Source organism: Castor canadensis, chromosome 11 (genome assembly GCF_047511655.1).
Source record: "Castor canadensis chromosome 11, mCasCan1.hap1v2, whole genome shotgun sequence".
Classification (NCBI taxonomy): Eukaryota; Metazoa; Chordata; class Mammalia; order Rodentia; family Castoridae; genus Castor; species Castor canadensis.
In genome coordinates, this window is record NC_133396.1 from 80440998 (window position 1) to 80465094 (window position 24097).

At 42.4% G+C, this 24097-nt stretch overlaps 1 protein-coding gene across 1 annotated transcript in view; it reads right to left on the bottom strand.

Annotated features, from left to right (window-relative positions):
• Lamc2 (laminin subunit gamma 2) overlaps window positions 1-24097 on the bottom strand; it is a 61227-nt gene that overhangs the window by 30078 nt on the left and 7052 nt on the right. Inside the window, exons 3-4 of the mRNA XM_074047283.1 lie at window positions 10823-11011; window positions 2016-2151 (exon numbers count right to left, since the gene is read on the bottom strand). Coding sequence (XP_073903384.1) covers window positions 2016-2151; window positions 10823-11011 — 325 coding nt within the window. The remainder of the gene's footprint in view (window positions 1-2015; window positions 2152-10822; window positions 11012-24097) is intronic.

The window sequence follows — 24097 nt, forward strand, 5'->3', positions numbered from 1 at the left end:
GTGAGCACTGGAGAAGCAACGTAACCGAACCAGGCTTATTTTCATGCCGTTTGTCTCTAGTTTAAAAAGGATTATGACCAGGCAGTGTTAGAGAGAGAATCACTTTTTTAGTTTTCATGAATTCATAGCTTAAAGTCACCCAATTTTGCAGACTGAAACCCAAAGGACTGCACGTGGGGATGCTTCGGGTTTGGACACCACTGGTCAGAAGTATGTACTTACGTGACACATGCTGCAGCTAGAGCCAGACCTCAGAAAACAAGAAAAGCAAGAGAACTTCTGGGAGTGGAACTTCCCTAATCCTTAACATTAGACATCCATGAACCAGGACCCTCACAATGAAGGCCAAACCAGAGGGAAGGAGAAAAAGAAACTTGTAAGCAGGGCTTGGTGGTGCAACTCTGTAATCGTGAGGCTGAGGCAGAGGATGGTGAGTTTGAGGCTGGCCTGGACTACGTAGTAATACCCTGTCTCAAAAACAAAAGAGAAGGAGAGAGGGAGGGGGAGGGGGAGAGGAAAAGAGGGAGAGAGGGAGGGAAGAAAGGAGGGAGGGAGGGAGAGAGAGAGAAACAGAGAGAGAGAGAGAGAGAGAGAGAGAGAGAGAGAGAGAAGCCTTGTTCCAAAGTTCTTCATCAAATAAAACATCACCTTAACCCAGGCACCATTTCTCTATTGCAGAAGTGAAATTCTGCACCCAAGGTTAGTGGTGCCAAGCTAGGGAAAGTCCCAGGGATGGGGGGTGCCTGGGACAAGTGGTCCAGGCAGCTGCTCAGATTCATCCACATGTCCTCAACATCAGTAAGAGGCTGATGAGCCACTGGCCAAAAGGCCATCTGGTCTTTGCTCTTGGCTGACATGTGAAATTGTTACCAAAACAGGCCCATTTTTTTTTTTTTGTCTGCTGTGCAGTGACTGAAATGGTGAGTTTTGCAAAAGAAAAAGACCTTATTCACGAGGTAGCCACGTGTGGAAATGGGGAAGCTCCCTGAAGACAGGCTTTGGGGTGTGAGGACAGCTGATTGCCTTTGTCAATGGTTGCCCTGGTGACCTGCCTGTCAGTGGTGTTATCTAGACCTCCAAATTGGTGATTTTTAAAGTCAACTGAAGTCAAGTAACGAAGAGCAGGTGATACAGGTATTAAAGTACAGAGAGTTTACTCAGGTTTTCTCTCAGTCTCAGCGATGCCCCTGTCAGTAGTCTCCCAGCTAATTCTTCACTGCCAAGATCCCAAGACCCCCTCCACCTTGGGGTCCACATCTCTGCAGACTGGTGATATGACTTATAAGTTCATTTCCCTTCAAAAGAACTTGAGGAAGGATAGAGGATGTTCCAACTTAAAGAAGGCCAATAGTATACAGAAAATTTCCTCTATGCCAAGTTCCTTGAGGTCTAAATGGGTCCCAGGTTAGAATGTGAAAGATTCTGTCCTTCCATCCTGGTTCATTAAGGGAGACAACTGACAGGGTGAAGACCATGGAATCAGGGGCCAAAATTCTGGGTTTCACCCTCCCCAGCAACTTAACTTCTTATAGTTTAAATTTTTTATCTTTAAAATGAGTATAATGCTGGGCACACCTTTAATCCCAGCTACTCAGAAGTCAGAGATCAGAAAGATGGTGTCTCAAGGCCAGCCTGGGCAGAAAGTTAGTGAGACTCCATGTCAACAAAAAAACTCAGGCATGATTCTGCACACCTGTTATCCCACCTGTGCAGGAGGCATAGGGAGGAAGACTGGCCCCAGGCAAAAAGCGTAAGGCCCTATCTAAAAAAATAACTAAAAATGATTGTGGTGTGTAACACAAGGTGGCAGTTCAGACCCCAGTACTGGAAAAAATTAAAAAAAAAAACAAAAGGACAATGACAATTCCAGTTCCCTAGGGCTGGCGTAAGGATTACGTCAGACAGCTGGAAGTGGTATTTGACACACCGTAGGAGCTCAGTAAATGAAAGGGTTAGCCTATGTTAGTACAGTTGCTGCTCCCAGAGTAATGGCAGCGGTGGACATGGAGGCTCACATTCTTCTCTGGTCTTGGGTGCAGCCAGCATCAGTGAATGTGTGGAAGCCCGGCAGACATCGGTCACACCTGTCTCCTGTCACGCCTGGCTTACAGCTGCAGCGCCCAGAGTTGTCACATCGAACACTGAGAGAACCTGTAACCCACAAGGAAGGGGAAAAGAGCAGGAAATGCTTAGCTTAGAAGGCATTAAGAAGGAGCTTAGTTTATGGGAGCTTAACCCACACTAAGTAATCTACACCACCTATGCACCACTGCTGCCTTTTCCTGCCCTGAGGGTTACCCTTTCCACCCAGCAGGGAACGTTTTGTTTTTTCACAGGGGTTGAATTTAGGGCCTTGTGCTTACTAGGCAAGTGCTCTACTACCCAAGCCACACCACAGTCCTTTTGCTTTCAGTCTGTTTTCAGATAGGGTCTTTGCCCAGGCTGGCCTCAGACCAGGATCCTCCTAGCTCTGCCTCCCAAACAGCTGGGATTACAGGTGTATACCAGGACACTTGGCCCCCAGTGTACATTTTGACACCTGAGGATATCTGCTTCACAGAAAGAAATGAAATTTCTCATAAAGGCAATTTTATTTACATATTTGCTCAGATTTGCTATTAGGGAGTACGTAGCTCAGTGCCTTTTTTTTTTTTTTTCTGGTGGTACTGGGGGTGGAGCTCAGGGCTTTGCACTTGCTAGGCAGGTGCTCTACAGCTTGAGCCACACCTCCAGCCCATTTTGCTCTGGTTATTTTGGAGACAAGGTCTCATTTTTTACCCAGGCTGGCCTGGACTGCCATCCTCCTATTTTAGATTTCCTGCTGTCATCTGTGGGATGACAGGTACTCACTGTCATGCTCAGCCTTTTCCATTGAGATGAGGTCTCTTAAACTTCTTTTGCCAAAACTGTCCTGGCACTGTGATCTTCCCAATCTCAGCTTCCATTGTAACTTGGGATGACAGGCACTCACCACAGCACCCAACTACTGCTTGAGATGGGGGTCTCTAGAACTTTTTGTTTGTGGTGGCCTCAAACCATGATCCTCCAGCTCTCAACATCCATGCTCATGCTTTTTAAAATAAGTCCTCAAAGTGTTTGAGAAGTCAAGGAGGAGAAAACCCATGAATAAGCATGTCAGCTTCCTGGGACAGAGTTTCTGTCAGAAAGGGAACAACACTCTTCTTTATCATAGGCAGGGAAAAGCCATCTTTTAAGGGACAGTATTGGGAATCTTACATCTTGTCTCACCTAGATGCTGCCTTCCACTGCCTATACTCACACACACACACACACACATACCCTCCACCTCCATTTTTACCTCTACCTGCTCCAGTCTCCATATAGAAGGCAAAGTGCTCATTTCAAAAGGCTAGTCACATGGTATTTTATTTTGTTGAAGCCCTCTGGTGATGCCCCACTGGAGGAAGAAGCAAATGCAAACTCCATATCTCACCTGCTAGTCCCCACCTCTCTTACCACATCTCTTAACTGTTACTAAGTCCTAGCCAGCAGCACCCTCCCTGTTCCTGGACTGTGCCAAGCTTCTTCCCTCAGGGAGTTCATACTTGCTGATTCAGCCTGACATGCTTTTTTCTCAAACTTGCCCTAGTTGGCCCATTCATAGCACGCAGGTGAGATTAGGCATTACTTCTCCAGAGAACCCTTCTCTTACTCCTTGTCTAAAACATCTGTTCCAGTCCTTAGCCTGGCTTTACTTCTGATGGTCTCTGTTCATGTTTCCTACTGGATCCCAGGGCCCAGCAGTGTCCAACACAAAGAAGATGCCCAGAAATCCACTGGATTAATGTGGTATGCTAAGGAAGAAGATGGGGATATGTAAAAGATGTAGAGAGGGCCAAAAGATGATGTGGGAAGTGGCTAGATGAGATGAGAAGTGATCAGATGAGGTGGAAGGCCAGCTAAATATAACTCAGTTATTTTATAATTTTCCTGCAACTGGCAGAATTGTAAATAATCTATAGATCTCAAATATTTGTGATAATTAGGATAGCCATAATCTATAAAGCCAAGAGAACACTGACCGATCTGTACATTTGTTTGTTTAATCTGTTATCTTTCTGTGGACTTTTAATTCACTAGTAAATAGAATTCAAATCAATAAAGGCATTGCCTCCTTGCCTATATAAAGGATTTTATGTGATGATTAGAACATGAAATAAATTAGCCATATTCACAGTGAGTCTGTGAATATCTCCATGTCAACTTTGCACAGCTCAAAGGAGCCCTCAATGATAATAGTACAAATGACATTTTTTGAGCACTTTCTACATGTGAGACATTGAGTCAGGCACTTAATATATGTTAGCTCATGCTATCTCAGAGTGAATTAAAAGCGTCTAGTTTTTGGAGGCTACTTAAAAAGCTAGACATTGATCTACCATTTGATCCAGCAATACCACTCTTGGGGATATACCCAAAAGACTGTGACACAGGTTACTCCAGAGGCGCCTGCAATAAACCCATGTTTATTGCGGCACTATTCACAATAGCCAAGTTATGGAAACAGCCAAGATGCCCCACCACTGACGAATGGATTAAGAAAATGTGGTATCTATACACAATGGAATTTTATACAGCCATGAAGAAGAATGAAATGTTAGCATTCGCTGGTAAATGGATGGAATTGGAGAACATCATTCTGAGTGAGGTTAGCCTGGCTCAAAAGACCAAAAATCATATGTTCTCCCTCATATGTGGACATTAGATCAAGGGCAAACACAACAATGGGATTGGACTTTCAGCACAGGATAAAAGCGAGAGCACACAAGGGAGGGGTGAGGATAGGTAAGACACCTAAAAAATTAGCTGGCATTTGTTGCCCTTAACGCAGAGAAACTAAAGCAGATACCTTAAAAGCAACTGAGGCCAATAGGAAAAGGGGAACAGGTACTAGAGAAAAGGTTAGATCAAAAATAATTAACCTAGAAGGTAACACCCACGCACAGGAAATCAATGTGAGTCAATGCCCTGTATAGCTATCCTTATCTCAACCAGCAAAAACCCTTGTTTCTTCCTATTATTGCTTATACTCTCTCTACAACAAAATTAGAAATAAGGGCAAAATAGTTTCTGCTGGGTATTGAGGGGGTAGGGGGGAGAGGGAGGGGGCGGACTGGGTGGTAAGGGAGGGGGTGGGGGCAGGGGGGAGAAATGACCCAAGCCTTGTATGCACATATGAATAATAAAAGAAAAAAAGATTTAAAAAAAAAGCGTCTAGTTTGATAACGATCCATTTCTGGAGAACAGAGGACTCTCAGGTGCAGTCAGGCAGTGACAAGATCAGATCTGCCGTTTAGAAAGACAGCTGCAGAGCACTGTGTAGTGGCTTAGAGATGGAAGGCCAGCCTGGGTCTTCCCAGGCCACAATTGTGGGATCCATGGAGTATGGGCAAAATAGGCCTGTGAAAGCCATTGTGGATGCAGGGAGCCTCTTGGCTTATGGATGATGAGGGAGAAAGGACACCCAAGTCCCCAGAGCAATAACCATCTGGACCATGATACTATGGCAAAGGAGGCACCAGGCCTTAGGATGAGTCATCCAAAGAAGGCAATGAGTTTACTTTTGCAGCACAACAAAGAGGCTGAGATGAAGACGAGGAGCCCTCAGCACAAAGGCTGAACAGGAAGTGACAGCAGGCATGAGCTCTCTCTGGGAGTTCATAGGGGGACAAGGGAAAGGCCAAGGACCGGAATGGAGGCCCACTGATTAAGGGAGAGGGTGACCAGACCACCAGACCAGGGCAAAGTTGAGCCGAGCAGTGGAAGCCAAGGGAGGAGAGGTCTGAGGAGGGCCCAGGGAGAAGGCAAGTGGAGAGTTTTCAATGCCTGAGGCAACGAGACAAGAATGAAGACAGGCTGTGGGGTCTGAAGTTTGGACACCACCACACACACTGCTCTATGAATGGTCAGCAGACGGACTAAGAAGAATTATGCTTTGAAAAGTACCGAATGGAAATCCCTCTGTAATGGAGTCTGCTTGCTTTTAATGTAAGTGGATGGGGACCCTGAAACACATTAGTTTCTCATTTAGATTCATGGTGATTGTGATTTCCACTTCAGAAAACTCTCCCTGCAGTAGTTTTCAGACATAAATTATTCCTGTAAGGCGGGGAAGACTGTACTTTGTTCTGGGTTTGACCCAATAACTCCATATGGCATTTTACAGAACATTCTTCTCAGAGAAACTAACTGTCATCCCCTGAAAAGAACTATTCAGTGTTCAAGAGTTTGAGAAATGGTATACACTAAATTTTGCAGATTTGCAACCTTCAGCTGCAAGAAGCTTGTTTAACTTTCTAATGCCATGTTTCTAAACACTGCTTGACAGACATATCTATTATAATCTTGAAGGACACAGCGTTCTGCAGGATGCTAGCTACAGAATGCTGCTGTAGAAGAAGCTGGGGGATAAGACATGAGGCTAGGTTTTGAAGTCCAACAGATCTCGATTCAAATACCAGCTCTGGCACCCCTGGCTGTGTGTCCTCGGGCAAGCTGCTTATTTACCACTTCTTTAAAATGAAGATAACCACATGTACCTTGGAGGGCTACTGTAAAACTATGAGTGAACATTATATAAAATTCCTAACTGGGTGTCACACATGTAACAAGTGCTCAAAATGTCATTTATACTACACTAACACGCAGGTATGCTAATACTTTATCCCTGAGATCTCAGGCTTTACAAAGATGACATGGAAATGTTCACAGGCTCTTACTGCAAGCACAACTAATTTATTTCATATTCCAAAACTTCCCTCACTGTCCCAATTTCTATATCATGAGCTAGCCTTAGAGACTATAAGCATTTGGGTTTAAAGAATAAATGAACAGTAGCTTCCTGTTTCAAGTTGGTATCCCAACAAACATTGTAAGGGCTTTTATAGACATAGTCTACATGCATTTTAGAATCAGGAAGGTTTTTTAAATGATCAGTATTTAGCCAGGCATGGTGGTCCATGCCTGTAATCCCAGAAGTGGCAGAGATGGGAGAATTCTGTTCCAAGAAAGAGATAAGAGAATTCTGTTCAGAAGCAGAGATAAGAGGATTTCTGGTCTGAGGCCAGCCCCCAGCAAAAATGTGAGACCCTACTAGAAAAACAAACTAAAGGCAAAAGGACCAGGGGAATGGCCCAGTGGTAGAGCTTGCCTGGCAAGTGTGAGACACTGAGTTCAATCTCCAATGGCACCAAAAAAGATTAATATTTAAAATTTAAGCCAAAAGAGTTTGTTGCCTTTGGAAAATCCTTTAAATATGTATTTGTACATACTTGTATTTAAAGACACATTTTAAATAATAACTCAAATGTTGTAAGCTGAATAATAAACTGCCAGAGTCATAGATAGGTTAAAAAAGCAATAAAACTAAGAGAATAAGTCAATATCACTGGTGTCCACACATACCTCACGAATTTGGGTGTCACAAGTGGGGAAAATACACATTACACAGTGAATTTCCAAGGTTAGCAGGCCTTAAATACAGAGTGGGAAAAACTGATGACAATTCAGCCCAGTGGCTGAGCCCACAAAGTCATCACCGAAAATTCAGCAAGTTTATGAGAAATTCACATGAAGCCCAAGATCCATGACCATGTTGGGGGTTATTTATGCAGTTGGCTTCATTTGCTGTACATGAAATGAGCACTTTTTAGAAACACACGTTTTTGTGCATTTGAAACTGCACAATTTCCCTCAAGGTACTACTTGAAAGTGAAAATTACCCTGCTGCTGACTGAGAGGCTGAGAAATCACGCTGGAAGTTAAATTTGTGCTGCTGGTTTAGTGGTCTGTGTAGTGATGTGTAGTTAAGGACAGCAGGTGGTGGGAACTGTATCTGCCACTAATATGTTGCTTAGCCTGGGCAGCCTGGACCTGGAAGCCTCAGTTTCTTTACCTCTACAATGGGCACATGGGCATGTTAAAGCACCCAGCCTGTCAGGCTGTCAGAAGATCCAAAGATAACAGCGTAAATGAAAATGTTTCAGAAAAATATAATGCAAGGAAATAATATCCACGAAGCTTTCCTCAGACACCTAGTTGTCTCCTTTTGGGAATAAAAGGACAACACTCTGATTTTTTTCTTTTGTATGGAGGGAGTAAGAGGAAACTCTTCTCAGGTCAGGTGACAGCTTTAGCTCTTGTAGTCACTTGCTGGGAAACATCAGACCACTGGTTAACTTTCTAGGTCAGCTTGCCTATTTAAAAAAATTTTTTTAAATATTCACTGCCTGCCAAACATGGTATTGTGTCTGTATCCCAGCACTTAGGAGGCTGAAGCAGGATTGTGAGTTCAAGGCCAGCGAAGAAACAAAAACATATATATGTACATATATTGCCAACTCAGGAGGGTAACAAATAGTGTTAGACTATATATAATAGCCTCTACAAGGCTTCTTCCATGCCACAATATAAGTAATGAAAGGCAAATTTGTTCCAGGAGATTTGTATCTTGACCTCCATCTCAATAAGAAAAACAACCACAATGGAATGCAACTTACTGAGCTGTCTGCCAATTGCTTAACAAACATCATTATTTTTTTGTGTGACACTGTGGTGTGCACACAGCACAGTGAGGATATCTCAGATGAGGATACTGGAGCAGAGAGGGAGAGGCCTGCGCTCCAAGAGAACCCAGTTGTCTGGCTCCAAAACCCACCACTATCCTCTACATTATGATCTCTTTGATGTCAGCAAACCAGGGCTCCAACCCTTGCTCTGCCCCTTACCTCTGTAACCTTGGATGGGTTTCTTTCCTTCCTAAGCCTCTCTTGCTTACAAGATGGAAAAAACTAGCACCCTCTTTGGAAGGTTATTTTGTGAAGGTTAATCACTGAACTAAAAGCACCTAGTGAAAGGCCCTGGCAGAGCCAGCAAGTAACACATTAGCTATCACGTCAGATATCAAGCGTCCTTGGACTTTACTGCTTCCTACCAGGCTGCTCACATGGAGTCCAGGTGCCTGTCCTCCATAGAAACAGGAAGAGGCAGGCTCCCCACTGCTGGGCACACAGGGAAGGACACACTGAGAGAAGAGTCTGGCCACCCCTTTCTCACCCTCTCTCTTTCCCCAGCAGCAGCTTCCTTGTCTCCTCTGCAATTATAACTTTCTCCAGCGGAGCCAACTGAGGCTCTAATTATATCCTCATCAACCACTTTGCTGGGATGACCCAACTCCAGTGACGCACAGTGAAGCCGCAGCTTCTATGGGGACCTGGCTCCTTGGAGAGATGAAATGCCTATTAAAATGGAATGGTTTTTCTTTTACTTTTTCATGAAGTGTTTTGAGTCACAAGAAGAACTGCTAAACCTGAAAGATTCTGGATGCTGATTCTACACCATAAAGCTAAACAAATCTGATTCACACCACATTGTGAACTTGGGACACAGGTCTACATCGCTTTGTCACCCTGGATTTCTGTAAGACTCCTGACCCACTCTACCTGCAACTCATTTCATCTGTACCAAAACCCGCCCAGTTTTAGATCCATTCAGCTGCAGCTATGAATTGGTTCCACGAGGCCACACTGAGTTACCATCATGCAATAAGTTCATCTCCTTAAGTGGATTAGCTAATCCTCTGTTGCACGGCCATATGTATTATGCTATTAAACTCTTTCTAACAAAGAGAAGTAGATAAAGCCAAGGAAGATATTAGATGAGTAAGGTACTCAAAACAATCTCAGCTTATTTACAGAACTACCTGCCTCTCTATATTTATATGTATGAACGTGTTTTTACTCTCTGGTTATGATTACAGCAGTGTGCATTCTGTGCACAACAGACACCTAAATTCTGGGTCAATCTAGCACTGGCTCTTGGGACACAACTTGCCAGGCACCAGTGGCTCATGCCTGTAATGCTGGCTACTCAGGAGGCAGAGATCAGGAGGCTTGCAGTCCGAAGCCAGTCCAGGCAAATAGTTTGCAAGACCCTATCTTGCAAATACCTAACACAAAAAGGGCTGGTGGAGTGGCTCAAGGTGTAGACCCTGAGATCGTGCCCCAGTACCACAAAAGAGAGAGAGAGAGAGCGCGAGCACAACTAGCTTCCTAGAATCCATTACCACAGTAGCTATTGGTCATTCCTTTTAGTTATTTTATTTTCTCTTGTTATTAACAACCCCGTGAGTGGCTCTTCCTACTTACTTGTCTGTCTCTTTTCTTGGCACCACTTCATATTGCAAACACCTAGCAAAGGACCAGAAACGGGTCTTTCTAATCCTTTTATTTATTTTTTTCAAGAGGCTGGTCAAAGGGATGGTTATGGATTTGAGGAACTATATTTAGAAGAGAATAAGATTTCTTTGTCCCTGAGTCAGACTGTTGTGCCTGGAAAAGTTAATATTGTAACTCTTTTGGATGTGGGGGTCACGACTATAACTGCAGCTACTTGGGAGGCTGAGGCAGGAGGATCATAAGTTTGAGGTTAACCTGGTCAATTTAGTGAAATTCTGCCTCAAGAAAAAAATGCAAAGGGGTCGGGGTGTAGTACAACAATAGAACACTCGCCTAGCATGCACCAGCCCTGGGTTCAATCCTCAGTGCTAAGAAAAAGAGACTCTCAGTACTAGAATTCATACCAACAGACTCTAATTGCCCCAGCTGCTTCCACCAATGCCAAGTTAGGAGAAACAATTTCCTTTGAGCCTGAAATTGCTAAAAAGACCACTGTCTGGTGGATTCCCAGTTGTCACTGAGGTTGACTATGGCCTGCCTGTTCTTCTCCCTTCTCTTTTCTCCCCCTTCTTGCCTTTCTCCCCTCCATCCTTTCCTCTCCCTTTCTGTCCCCTTTCCCCAGCTACCTTTGGAGTGACAATTGCAGGGCAGGCAGCGGTCTCTGTCTCGGTGCCTGTAAAATCCCTCCCGGCACCTCTCACAGCGGATGCCCTCGGTGTTGTCTTTGCAGTTGAGGCAGCGGAACCCATTGCCTGTCTGTCGGTGAAGCTCCTGCTCGAAGATGCATTGGTTGGACTTCCCATTGCAGTCACAGACTGGGGAGGGAAGAAAGACATCATCAGAAAAAAACCAACCCAGGACCATCCCCCTGGGTGATTTATTGTTATTAATACCAATTATGCATCCATTAACTTAAAACACCCAGTGGAGGAAAGAAAGCCTGTGAAATGGATTGTGTGGGGACCGTGAAGTCTCCTGCTCTACCTGCGGAAGCTATTACACAGAGCTGAGGAACTGGTCTTTAGGAGAACATGAGTTCAAGGTTGCCAGACTGCCTCACTCCTTAAGAAGGCCAAAAATTTTAAATGATAGGATTTTTACATGAAAATTCATGATGCAAATATCTGCAAGGAATTCATTTTAAAACACTGTTGCAAACCAACAGGACAAGTCTATGAACCAAGGAAGACCTGAGGACCAGCAGCCACGGGCTCTCCCATCTAACAGCTGACAGTGTCCACTGTTCAAGATACACAACATTCGTCCCTTCAGCACGGTCAAGGCTAAGGAGCTGATATGACTGTCTGGATAGATCTGTCTGCCCCCTCACTTGTATGTCCCTCCCAAAGCCAGAAGTCAAAGAGCACTATAGTCCAGTGCAGAATGACTTTCTCCAACTACCTAGGAAAGTTCACTCTGCAAATGTTCCAAACAGACTTGTAGAAGGACAACCATCTCCATGTGGGGCCTAAACAGTCAATGAGGTGACACCTGGGAAAGCTTAGCATAGTGTCTGGCATACAGTAGGCACTCAAAGTGTTTCCATCATGATTTAGAAGAGAAAGACGATGGACCTTGAAGTCAAGAATTTGAGCCAATACCAAGTCTGCTCTTCCCTTGGGCAAATCTGTTTTTCTTTTCCTTCCTTCCTTCCCAGAAGCTGGGGATGGAACCCAGGGCCTTGTGCAAGCTAAGAAAGTGCTCTACCATTGAGCTACACTCCCAGTCCTTTGGGCAAATCACTTGACTTTCTGAATCTTGCTTCTTCTTTGCACACATGTAGAGCACATTATTTGCCTCCTTGTATTGATAAGAGGATCCCACTGAGAAAAGAACACCCAATTCTTTGCATGTGCTCCTCCCTCCCTCCCTTTCTCTCTCCTTTCCCCCTTCCCAGGAGGCAGCTATTGCTTTAGATGAGAAAAAGCAGCTCACACAGATGAAGTAACTCGGCCCAGTGGAGAGATGAGGTTTGAACTCTGTTTGATCCCAAAGCCTACTTTCCTTCTGCCATACTCACTCTCTCTGTTGGCATGTTTCTAGAGTGCCCAGGGCCATGATTTATCCGGTGTTCGCCATAAAGCCAACAAATGTGCCCATGTGTGCTAAGCAGCCGCCCAGTGCAGGCCCAGATGTGGCTCTGACGAAACCAAATGATGAAGTCAGTCTCACAGACTTCCTAAGTGCCGCCTTACAGGGATTTCTAAACTCACTCTTCTGCTACTTGGATGTCACCTCATCTAGGGAGAGTCAATAACATCTACCCAGGGCCCACTCAGTTTCTAGGCCTTTACAATATCAGCTGATCCTCAAAGAAGCATTTTAACAGGGGTTGACTATCCCACTTAATGGATGGAAAAGTGAATAGGTAGGTATCTTGCCTAATGTTGCACAGCTAAATGGCAAAGATATTTTTGCCTTCAGGAGGTCTGTCTGACTCAGAAGCCTTCCATTTTATCCTCTGTAACACTCTGGTTGAGCACTCGTTTATAAATCCATATAAATCTCTAATCGAGGCTTCAGCCTCTTCACAAAATCTCTCCTAATCTATTAAAATACCCTGTCCCTCCTCTGACAGCACTGATGTTACAAGTCACTTTTATGGAGTTTTAAATCTCCCTTTCTCCCTGTGATTTTCATCATTCTTCCCTGGAAAACAACACACGTACACAATACACATGCTCACACACACTTACACACTCATATGCACGTGCAACACAATCACACACTCATACACACATGCAACACACACACACTCTCTCTCTCTTTTCATTTGCTTGCTTATTTATCAGACATAGACCTCAGACACCCATTCTGCAAGACCCATGTCAGTCAAGCCTTTTGAATATCTGGAGAACCATAACATCTTCCTCCTTCGTTTTTTCTTCTTTCAGTTAAACTGGACACTTGTCACCTCCAGGTCCTTTAACCATTCCCATGACACAATTTCTAGGTTATTCTTGACTACCTGAATTAGCAACAAAGCCTAATTTTTAATACCTTTGTTAAAATGAGGAGAACTTATTATGATACTTCAAGTGTGGTCTGAACAGCTCAGCTTGTAATAGGACTAGATATTTTCATGCCAGGGATAAAGTCTAACATTTCGTTAACCTTACAGCATATGAAACTTGCACTCAATTCAAACTCCCAGGGCTCTTTTCACAGAACTGGTGCCAAGCTGAATCTTTCCCAACAATGCTTATGAAACTGATTTTGGGATCTCCAACAGATGTGCTGTGCAGCTGTCACGACCTGGGAGATTTCTACCATGCACGTGATTATGCCCGTTACGAGGGCTAAATGCACCAGCCAACAATCCTTGTGAGCTTCCTCAGCTGGATTGCCCAAGGAGCCAACGTCCTCCTGCCCTGGGCGCCAGCTGGGAGCGATTTCACCATCACTTCACACTTGTCATACTTTCCTAATTCTGAATGGACTTTTGCTAGTAATAGTTACCTTAGCAAGGAAGGCTCATGGAGCATTTATTCAGAGCAATATTTTTTAAATAGACAAATTTGCTATAATGTTTTTTATACTGCCTCCCTCCTCTTCTGTCTTTTCTCTTCTAAAACTCTACTTTGGGGAAAAATAGGTGTCATCTTTTAAATTCATAGCCTTCCATAGAATTGCATTAGATTCTAGCAAAGGAAGTCCTTAAGCAGCATTTTTACGCCATAACCTGCCCAATAGGTCACAGACCTATTGTCAAACCACACACAAACCCTCCAAATGGGTTTCCTTCAAAGCCAAGAGCTATGGCAGCTGGATGGGGGCTATGATGGGAAATATGCTAGTCTTGCATGTCTCTATGACATGAGAACTCCATAAAGTTACTCTAACCTTGCCCGTGGGACTTTGAAATTACCAAGCTGCACTGAGCTCAAACACTTAACTGCAAGGCACTTAACTCAGTTCCAAGTTTCCAAACATTTACACTCAGAGAACAAGGGGAGAACTCACCCCACCCTTCTTCTGCATGAAATAATTCTTTTGTCACTAATGTATATTTGAAAGATGCTCTCTTTCAAATCATCTTCCATATTTAGACTAACTTCCCTAAAACCAATAATTATTCATTCTTACTACTAGGGAATTAAACTTCTATTATTTAAATTTTATAATATTCCTACAATTGGGCTTAATAAACTGGGTGTAGTACAACTTATGTGTGGTCTTTTTTTATTCTGGGACCAATTCCTTACCAACTACTACCATGAGCTGACTGGTTCCCAAAGGCACTGCCAGGCTAGGAATAGGGCAACAAGAAAAGGAGTGGAGAGACTATGCTTAAAGACCAGAGGAGAAACTGCACCTTACCTCCAGCCATGCATGGCCAGATGGGGTGATGTCTACCGTAGTTAACGTTCCCATTATATTGTTTTTTGGGTTTTGCAATGCAGAGGATACAACCCAGGGCCTCACACATGTAAAGCAAGCACTCTACCACTAAGCTACAACTCCAGCCCTTCCATTATATTTTTTCCCTTTCTTACCAATAATTGCTTTTACTCTCATTTTTTCAAATTTGTATTTACTTTCTTTAAAATTTCTGAATATTTATTAGTGTATATTAATTGTACAAAGGGGTTTCGTTGTGATATTTCCATGAATGTATATATATACTTGGATCTAATTCACCCTTCTATTACTCTTTCTTAACTCCTTCTTCCCCTCCCCTTAAATCAGTTTTTAACAGATATCATTATTCTGTTTTCATACATGTGTATAAAATACTTCAATCATATTCACCCCCATTATGGTCTTAAAGAAGAAAGAAATCTTTCTTCGTTATGAAATGTATAATTATTAATGTTGGCCAATTTTTTAGAATTTTATTTTTGAAAGAAAGCTGTGTCTAATGGTAAATCTCTACACTTGACCCTGCACTCCTAACAGACAGAAAACACATCTCACACTTAAGAAAAGGAATAATAAAGGCCTAGAATACCTCATGGTGCCTAGTCTACAGTAGCCGTTCGGTGGGGGGGGTCGTTTGTTTTATGGTACTGGGGACTGAATTCAAGGCTTTGTGTTTGCTAAGCAGGCCTCTACCATTTGAGTCATACCTCCAGTCCATTTACTTTTAGTTTGTCTTTCAGCTAGGGTCTCACGCTTTTACCCAAGCCAACCTCAGACTATGATCCTCCTACCTCCACCTCCTGTGTAACTGGGATTATAGATACAAGTCACCATACCTGACCCCTTTCAGTGTTTTGTTTGTTTGTTTGTTTGTTTTTAATGAACAAATGAATGAAAGTTCTTTTGAACTTGAAAAAACTTATACATACATTTCTACCATTTAAAGTTCCCCCGAGATACAAGATCCTCAGATACAAATCTTTCACAGTCACTCTCTTCCCAATTCCACGAGGAAATGCTTTTCTCCACAGTGCCCAGCTAAGGAAACAACATTTTTAGTAATATAATATTTAGCTTAATTGACCTAAATGTAACCCCCTAATATATTTTTAAATAAGAGGAAATTCTAAAAATATCTTCATTACCACTTCCTTCCTTTATGTTTAGTCTTGTTCAATCTAATGTCTAGAATTTTTTTTCAGTTTTATTTTGTAAACATCTTGCTGTTCTTCCAAAATCTGGGCAGCTACAGACTTTCTAAATATGTTCTCTAGTTTTCACCAGTGAACCTTGACACAAATGCAAGTGATGGAAGCACAGAGCCTGGGACATTTCCCAAGTCGGCTGTGAACCAGGCTTTCATTCCTCCATCCTTTCACTATCTTTCTTATTTTTGGCGGTACTGGGGTTTGAACTCAGGGCCTCACACTTACTAGGCAGGCGCTCTAACACTTGAGCCACTGTGCCAGCCCTTCATTCCTCCATCCATTCAACAAATATCCACTGAGCCTCGGTTGTGCCAGGTTGTCCTAGGCACCTGGGATCCAGCAGGTGAAACCAGTAGCCATCCCATTCCGCATGGAGTTTACATGACAGAGGTGTGCAGAAGGAGAATTAACAAGATAAGTAAGTAATGTGTACAGAGAATGTTAGAGTAGTAATATCTGCTAAGGAGAAATACATACATTTACAAAAGTAAACATAAATTGAGGATAGGTAACATGGGTAGGAAGGGAGCAATGAAAGTTCTAGATGCAGGTTTACTATTTTATTTCTATGCTGATTCTCGCCTGACTAATGATCTTTGTCCTCTTGTTTATTAGCTATGATGATTTTCTAAATAATTATCATGAATATAAGATAATATTAAACAATTTGCCTATCATTTTATTGTAGAGTTTCTTTTACCCCTTCTGGTAAACCCTTTCTTTCCAAAGTCCCGCATGAACAGGTTTTTGTTTCTCCTTCCCTCTTCTGCCCTTAGTCAATGAGATGTGTGCTTATTTCATTCATTTAATAAATACTACTTATCATAACACAGGAGGCTGTACTGAGTCTTTGGGCACTCAGACTTCATGAACCAGCAAGATTTCAAAAAAGAAGTTTGCTGATGTCTCATTTTGCCAGTGAAGATACTGAATCTTTATTTGGTGTGTCACTTATCAAGTTACCCATGATTTCCTACGTCCCCATGAGCATGCATGGGTCCTGGACGTGGCATTAAGATGCCATTGTATCAGAAAATAGAAAAACACAATCAGACTTGGACCCTGGACAGACCTGAAGCCTTTATGGGGTCTAGGAATCAAAACAGGCAGGTTTTGCTTGGCTCCAGTGGCTCACGTCTATATCCTAGCCACTTAGGAGGCAGAGATCAGGAGGATCGTGGTTCAAAGTCAGCCCAAGCAAATAGTTCATGAGACACCATCTCGAAAAAACCCATCACAAAAAAGGGCTGGTGGAGTGGCTCAAGCAGTAAGAATGCCTGCCTAGCAAGCATGAGGCCCTAAGTTCAAACTCCAGTGCTACCACAAAAAAAAAAAAAAAAAAAAAAAAAACAGGTTTTTCTCTTTCTTTCACTGAACTGTCACTGGTGCTCTGTCCCATCCATTACTCTTCTCTGAATATTCATTTATAGCACACTCTTTCAACCCAGAGACACCTCTCCAATGTCTCTTTCATCCTTTCCTCTCTCTCTGTCTCTCTCTCTCTGTCCCCCTCTCGCCAACTCCCCCAAATCCCATAGCTAAAGGAATGTGATTTATCAAGTTCACCTCAAGTCCTAAATAAACACTTCTGAAACTGAGGCATTTTACACTGATTTTCAAATTTTTCTGTATGTCTGGTAACGTGTGGGTGGTAACTATGTCTGGCTGCACTGTATGCTGCTTTTTGGCGCTTAACTATTTATTATAATAATAACTATAATAGCACACAAGTGGCTGACCCTCAAATGCTTCTTAGGAGAGACCGCCAGGCAGCCAGACACAGGCTGATCCGCCCACTACCACCCACACTCACCTGGAGACACAGATCAAAGGAGCTGGAAAGCGTCTTTAAACAATGGAGCCAGGAGTGCAGAATCCCTGGGGCTCCTTCACAGCACTCCCACCCCTCACTGAACACAGGACTCCAACAGGTTAGGACAGGAAGCAAAGGGGCAAAGGCTGCTTCCAAGCTGTAGACTTCGGAGAATGAAAGGAAACACAAAATATTTCCTAGGGTTGAACTTGGGGCAGGGTCTTGGATAACCACCATCGGTGGTAAGTTGATCAAGAACTCATTTAAAATTTCCTGTAAGAAATATTGGCCTTTTGAAGCAAGCAGTTACCAGAAATTGTAATGACCTGGCAAAAAAGTGATCATTTGTGTTAAGCGGATCCTCATCCCATTGTTCTGAACTTAAAAACATCCTCTGAGTTTACCAAGATTTCCATCTTCGCACAATTTCTGAAATCATCACACTTTTTAGTGCTTTAATGCCAAGAACAAAATAAAAAATTCAAATTCCTTTCAAAACTTTGCAATGTTTTACCCATGTCAACCTCTCCAACTTTATCTCCTCTCTTTTTCTGTCTTGTCCACTGGGCCTCAGCACACAGATCCTTGCACAAAGTCCAGGACAAACCAAGCTATTTGGCACCTCTGGATTCTAGGCTTGCTATTTCCTTTGCCTGGAGCACTCTCTGATTCCATTCTCTTTAAGTCCATTTTCCACACAACAGCCAGAGTGTTCTTTTTAAGAAGCATAAATCAGATTATATGCTTCCTGCTGATAACATTTTCTTTTTTCTCTGGATGCCCACAGAACTCTATCCTCATCTCTCTCGTAGCTTTTACCACTTTCTAGCTTGTGTCATCATTATGTATGGATATTATCTATTTCATCTTTAGCATTTCTCACTTTTGTATTTAACAGTACTTAATAAAGTGCTTGTAACTGTAATCATTGGGATGCATGGATGGATGGATGGTTGAATGGATGGTTGAAAGATGAAGAGAAGAAGGAAGGGAGAAAAGGAGGTTGAGAGGGAGAAATATAGGTAGTCTGACTCTAAGAAAAGCCAAGCAAGAACCTGAACATACAGAAATCTCCCAGAAGTCCAAGTACCCACTTGAAATTTCCCCACCACAATTTCCAAACAAATTTTCTCAATGTAATACACAGTTTTTCTTGTTTACATATATCGTATTCAATGTAAAAAAGTTAGTCTTTCAACCCCCAAAATCCATGGTGAGAGGGGCAGAGAAAGAATTGTGAAAGGAAGGTGCTACTTTCAACTGAAAGGAGTGACTAGGACTTTCTTTCATGTTGCTGCTCAGATAAGTTATCTCTGTCCCAAGGCTGCTGTCCCTCTGTGGCCCTGAGCCTGGAGCTGCTCTCTGGAAGGGCAGCAAGCCCAGGGCAGTGTGGGAGGAGGAGAAGGGGTAGCAGCAGGCCTGAGCGCATGAGATCAGAGCTGTGATCAGGCAGCCTTGACAGGTAGTGTGCTTGGCGCTGCGTGGGACTACCTCAGGAGCCAGGAATCTGGTCAAGTTTGAACCTGACGGTGTGTGCTGGTTGCTGTTACGTGGAGCTCTATGGCTGACGCTGCCATTTCAGCTGCTTAGTGCACTAATACCAGTTCAGAGAAGCAGTAGCACGTTTGGATAAATTACCCATAATCTCCTGTATATGAATCCAAGTACAAACTACTTAAAGACAGCACTCACCTCTCTACCTTATTTAGGCACAAAGGGTGTGCCCCATAATTCCTATCCTGCCTTTTTTTGGCACCTCATTCCCTTTCTGAGACACCAACTCTTTCCCTTTCTGAAACTCTCTTCCCTTGGACACAATGAAACCACATTGCCAAGGTTTCATCCTGGCATCCGACCTTTCTCAGTCAAGTCTTTCTGTTTCTTTTCCTTCCTCCAACTCTAAGTGTTGGTGTTTCTTAGGACTTCATCCTGAACCTCCCTGGCTCCTCATCCTACAACTCTCCTCCCGCCATCCCATTCAAGGCAAGGGTTTGAATAACTCTGATAGGTGTTGCCATCCCAAGATACTTTCCTAGTTTGTCCAAATTTAGTCACTCATGTCCAGCCATCCACTCTACTTCTCCAACTCTTTATCTCACAACTTTTTAGACAAAAGCTGTTTAAAGCCAAACTTATGACTCTTGTACTTTCAAGTAGGAAAGCTGGAAGCTATCCTTTCAAGGCTCTCCATCTTCCACACCTGCCTATATCCTGTTATAACCCATCAAGTAGTTCAAATCTAAATCTGCCTCCACCATGACCATTCCTTTTTTTTTTTTTTTTTTTTTGGTGGCACTGGGGTTTGAACTGAGGGCCTCACACTTGCTAGACAGGCACTCTTATTGCTTGAGCCACTCCACCAGCCCCACCATGCCCATTCCAGGCCAAATGCCAAGCATGGCTTGACTACTATAGCTTCCTTATTGAATTCCCTGCAACTTGTCTTGCCACCTCCCACTCAGCAGCCAGAAAATCTTATCAAAATACAAATTTTATACATATTTTATCAATATATCCCTGCTTAAAGCGCTCTGATGCCTTTCTTTCTTTTTAGATTAAATACCAGATTCCTTAACATTGCCTGTAAGGTCTGCCATGATCTCATCCTATCTATTGTTCCAGGCTAATTTCATGTAATGCTCCCATTTGGGGCATTTTCATTTCTCTGTCATTTATGATTCATTTTAGATCTTCACTTCTGTTTCTTAAAATTCTTGCTTTGTAAAGCAAAATCATCAGGTGACAAGAAGAACATTGGGGCTAAAAATCTCAAACTAGCTTCCACTTTTGTCTGTTCAAAGAAGTTACACTAAAAATTACACACTAATTTATCTTATTGGATATCATACCCTATTTCAAAGTCAAAGGACTGGTCTCTTGTAAACTAACAATCCTTTTACACTCCAAGACAACAATGACACCTCCATGAAGTCAGCCATAATGAGGTCCTTCAATGAGAAGTCCAAACATAAATAGCTAGATTGACATTTAATCTAATAGTATAGTCATTTTTTAAAAGTCTGGCAAAGGTTATTTCCAGTACAAACTTATCTTTTAAATAGTAATCTATCCTAATGTATTTTTCCTTTTAAAAATTAGCATATATTAATTGTACAAAGGGGTTTCATTGTGATATGTCATACATGCATATAATGTGTTTTGATCAAATTCATCCCCTCTATCCTAATGTATTTGGCAGGGGGCAGTACTGGGGTTTGAACTCAGGGCTTCATGCTTGCTAGATAGGTGCTATACCATTTGAGCTGTGCCTCAACCCCTAATGTATTTTTAATACTCTGGTTTCTCTTCAAATCATATAAGTCTTTTGCCTTTTACTAATGTATATTTTAAATTATTTTATGATTATTCAAACTGCACATGACTTATGTATGAAGTATAAAGCAAGATAAACCTGCCGTCTATCTCTTTGGTGTCCAAGGCATTGGAAGTTATGCTCCTTTTTGCAGAAATCAGTCTTCAAATCTGGCTACTCAAGATGAAAATATTATTTTAATACTATTCTTACCCATGATGATGAAAATGTTTTAAAGTATTTCCTAGTTTTAAAACTTCTTTTCCTTCTAAACTTTAATGTTTCTCATTTTGAGTGACTAAAACAAAATCTGGTCATTTCATCATTCAAACTGGTCTTAAACTTCGTGATTTAGTGCCTGTTAACAGTTTTATCTTTTCTAACTAAAATAAGGGTGTTTCCCTCACTAGGAGACTTTTAACTAAATTCAGTCTTCTCGAACACATCTTCTGCAGCTGCATTTTAAGCCCACCCAGCCAGAACGACTGGTACAAACCTCACCTGGTCCATTTGCCTCCCAGAACAGGTAAATGCCCATACAGTGTGGGTGAGGCTGCACTGTGAGGCCCTGTGAAGGGAGAAGCCATCGAGCTTGGCTTTCTATTTACACTGGATATTCTCAATGACGGACTATGGATAAATCTTTTCAACTCTGAATAGTCCAAAGTCATCAAGAGTCAATGAAACTCCGATCACCGCATTCTCCTTCTGGATGATTATGGACTAAAAAGGAGGCACCTGAAGTCAGGTACTTCCGGTGGCTCATGCCTATAATCCTAGTTACCTGGGAGGCTGAAATGAGGAGGATTAAGGTTTGAGGCCAGCCCAGGCAGGGAGTTCATGAGACCCCCATCTCTACCAATAACTGGGTACAGTAGTGTGCATCTGTCACCCCAAGCTACATGAAGAGGCTGAGTGGAGGAGGATTATGGTTCCAGACCAGCTGGGGCAAAAAAGGTTCATTTCAATAGAAAAAAGCTGGATATGGTGGTACAGGCCTGTCATTTCAGTGATCGTGGGAAGCTTAAAATAGGAGGATCAAGGTCCAGCTCAGTCTGGGCAAAAAGTGAGACCCTATCTCAAAAATAACCAGAGCAAAAAGGGCTGGGAGCATGGCACAAGTAGAGTACTTGTGTCGCAAGCATAAAGTCCTGAGTTCAAAATCCACTACAGCCCAAAAAAAAAAAAAAAAGAGGCACCAATTTGCATTAATTGTTCAGAATATGCTATATCACAACCTAGACTTGGGAACATGGCGTGTGGACTGCAGGTGACTCAGCCAGGTGAGACTATGCCAGGAGACCTCACCTGAAAATGCCTCCCCCAACCCTCCACCAAGAAACCAAGGCCCAGAAAGACAATGCAGAGACGGAAAGAAAGTCCCAGTAAATCAAACTTGTCTGACAAGCAAAATAAAGTCATGAGAGTAAAGGTGGAATCTGAGGTGAAGAGTTCAGAGGTGAAAGGGAAGAGGTTAGGGCACAAGAGATACACCTGCCACCATGACTTCAAGACAGCTGAATCATTAATTATTTGTGGCTAAGAATCTCTATGAAAATATTCAGCCACCCACGTGTAACCCCACTCCCATCTGATGACAGAAATAGAGATTTCTATATTCCTATGAGGTTATCTATAAAGAAATATAGAAAGAATATTTCAATATAGAAAGGATATTTGACTGTTATTCAAAGAGTATAATGTCCTTTAAGCAGTTCTTGCACAGTCTAGAAAAAGGTCTTATGTGTCCCTTTAAGCAGATGAAATAAAAGAAATTATAGAGTTCTGTTCAGCAAGAGGTGACAACTGAAGCAAAAAGGAACAAAAGGAAGGAAATCACCTTTAAGGAGTCCAAATAGAGAACAGTTTTACAAAATTCTGATTTATATGTATTGCTTTTCCTAGGCAATTAAATGTGGTTTTCCAAACATTTAAATTTGTGTTTTGTAGCTCCTTTGAAAAGTTACCTAATAAACAAATATTTCTCTTTCAACCTTTTACTGTTTTTATGAAAAGTATGTTTTCATACAAGGAGATAAGCCATGGAGTCTTTGCTACCGCTGCATCCCTTCACAGATACACTAAGGTATGTGGGGGTGCTCACTATGCACTAATACAATTTTAACAAAAAGTGATGACAATTCATATTCATTTACAGTGTTGGGAGCAGATGTATGAAATGTATTTACAATATCTTTCATAAAGACTATTTTCTGAAAAGTATTCTATTTGAAAGGATAAATTAAAACTATATTGCTCAAAGTGAGAAGAATGAATTAAATGGACCATTAGGAAGGTAAACACCTTTACACGACCATGAAAACAAAGTAAATATCCCAAGAGATCGGACCATGAAGACTCAACCAGGGAGTGCGAGCAACATATCCGGCATCCTTATAGGACAAATGTCTTCATTACCACTTCTCAGCATGCGAGTGGTCCCACCCTGGTACCACTTCCTGGGCAAGACAAGAGTGGCAGGCGGGTTGGGATTACCAATGGACCCCACTACTTTGGCAAAGTAGACTGGTCTGTTTAAGAGGAGAAATGGTATTAAAACATTGGGAATCCCCTTTTACCAAAGCAAAGTGCGTGGTGATTTGAAAGAGCAGTCTATGTAAAGCTTGAGCGTTCCAAGTTCTGGCATGAAACTGACCAGTTCCGCAGGAAGAGAAAACCTTCACACACAACTCTGCAATATAGATTCAAAATATCAACTTCCATGGAGGAACAATGCCTAATAAAGGTTTATCCACTCCCCAAATACTTTATTTTTTTTAACTGAGTCACTTGATCAATTCCAAGTTGCATGATAATTTGACAACAGAGTTAAACAAGGAAAGAGAACACTTGATAATTTCACATCTGTTCTCTTGATAATGGCACAGAAATCAGAGCTGTGCTTTGGTTTGTTCTCTGATAGTTTTAAAAGGAAAAGCCAAGTACAAATGGAGATTTCTTCCTCCCCCCCAACCCCTCCACCCCCCTTGGTGGTACTCGGGGTTTAAACTCTGGGCTTCATGCTTGCTAGGCAGGCACTCACTCTACTACTTGAGCCACATCTCCAAGGAAATGGAGACTTCTGAACAGACAGGACAGATGTCCTACCTAGAGATAGCGGAGATATTCTTACAAGAGATCAAGATTCCACCAAGCCTAATAATTAACTTATAATGAGAACAAGCAATAAGCCAAGGAGTTATCG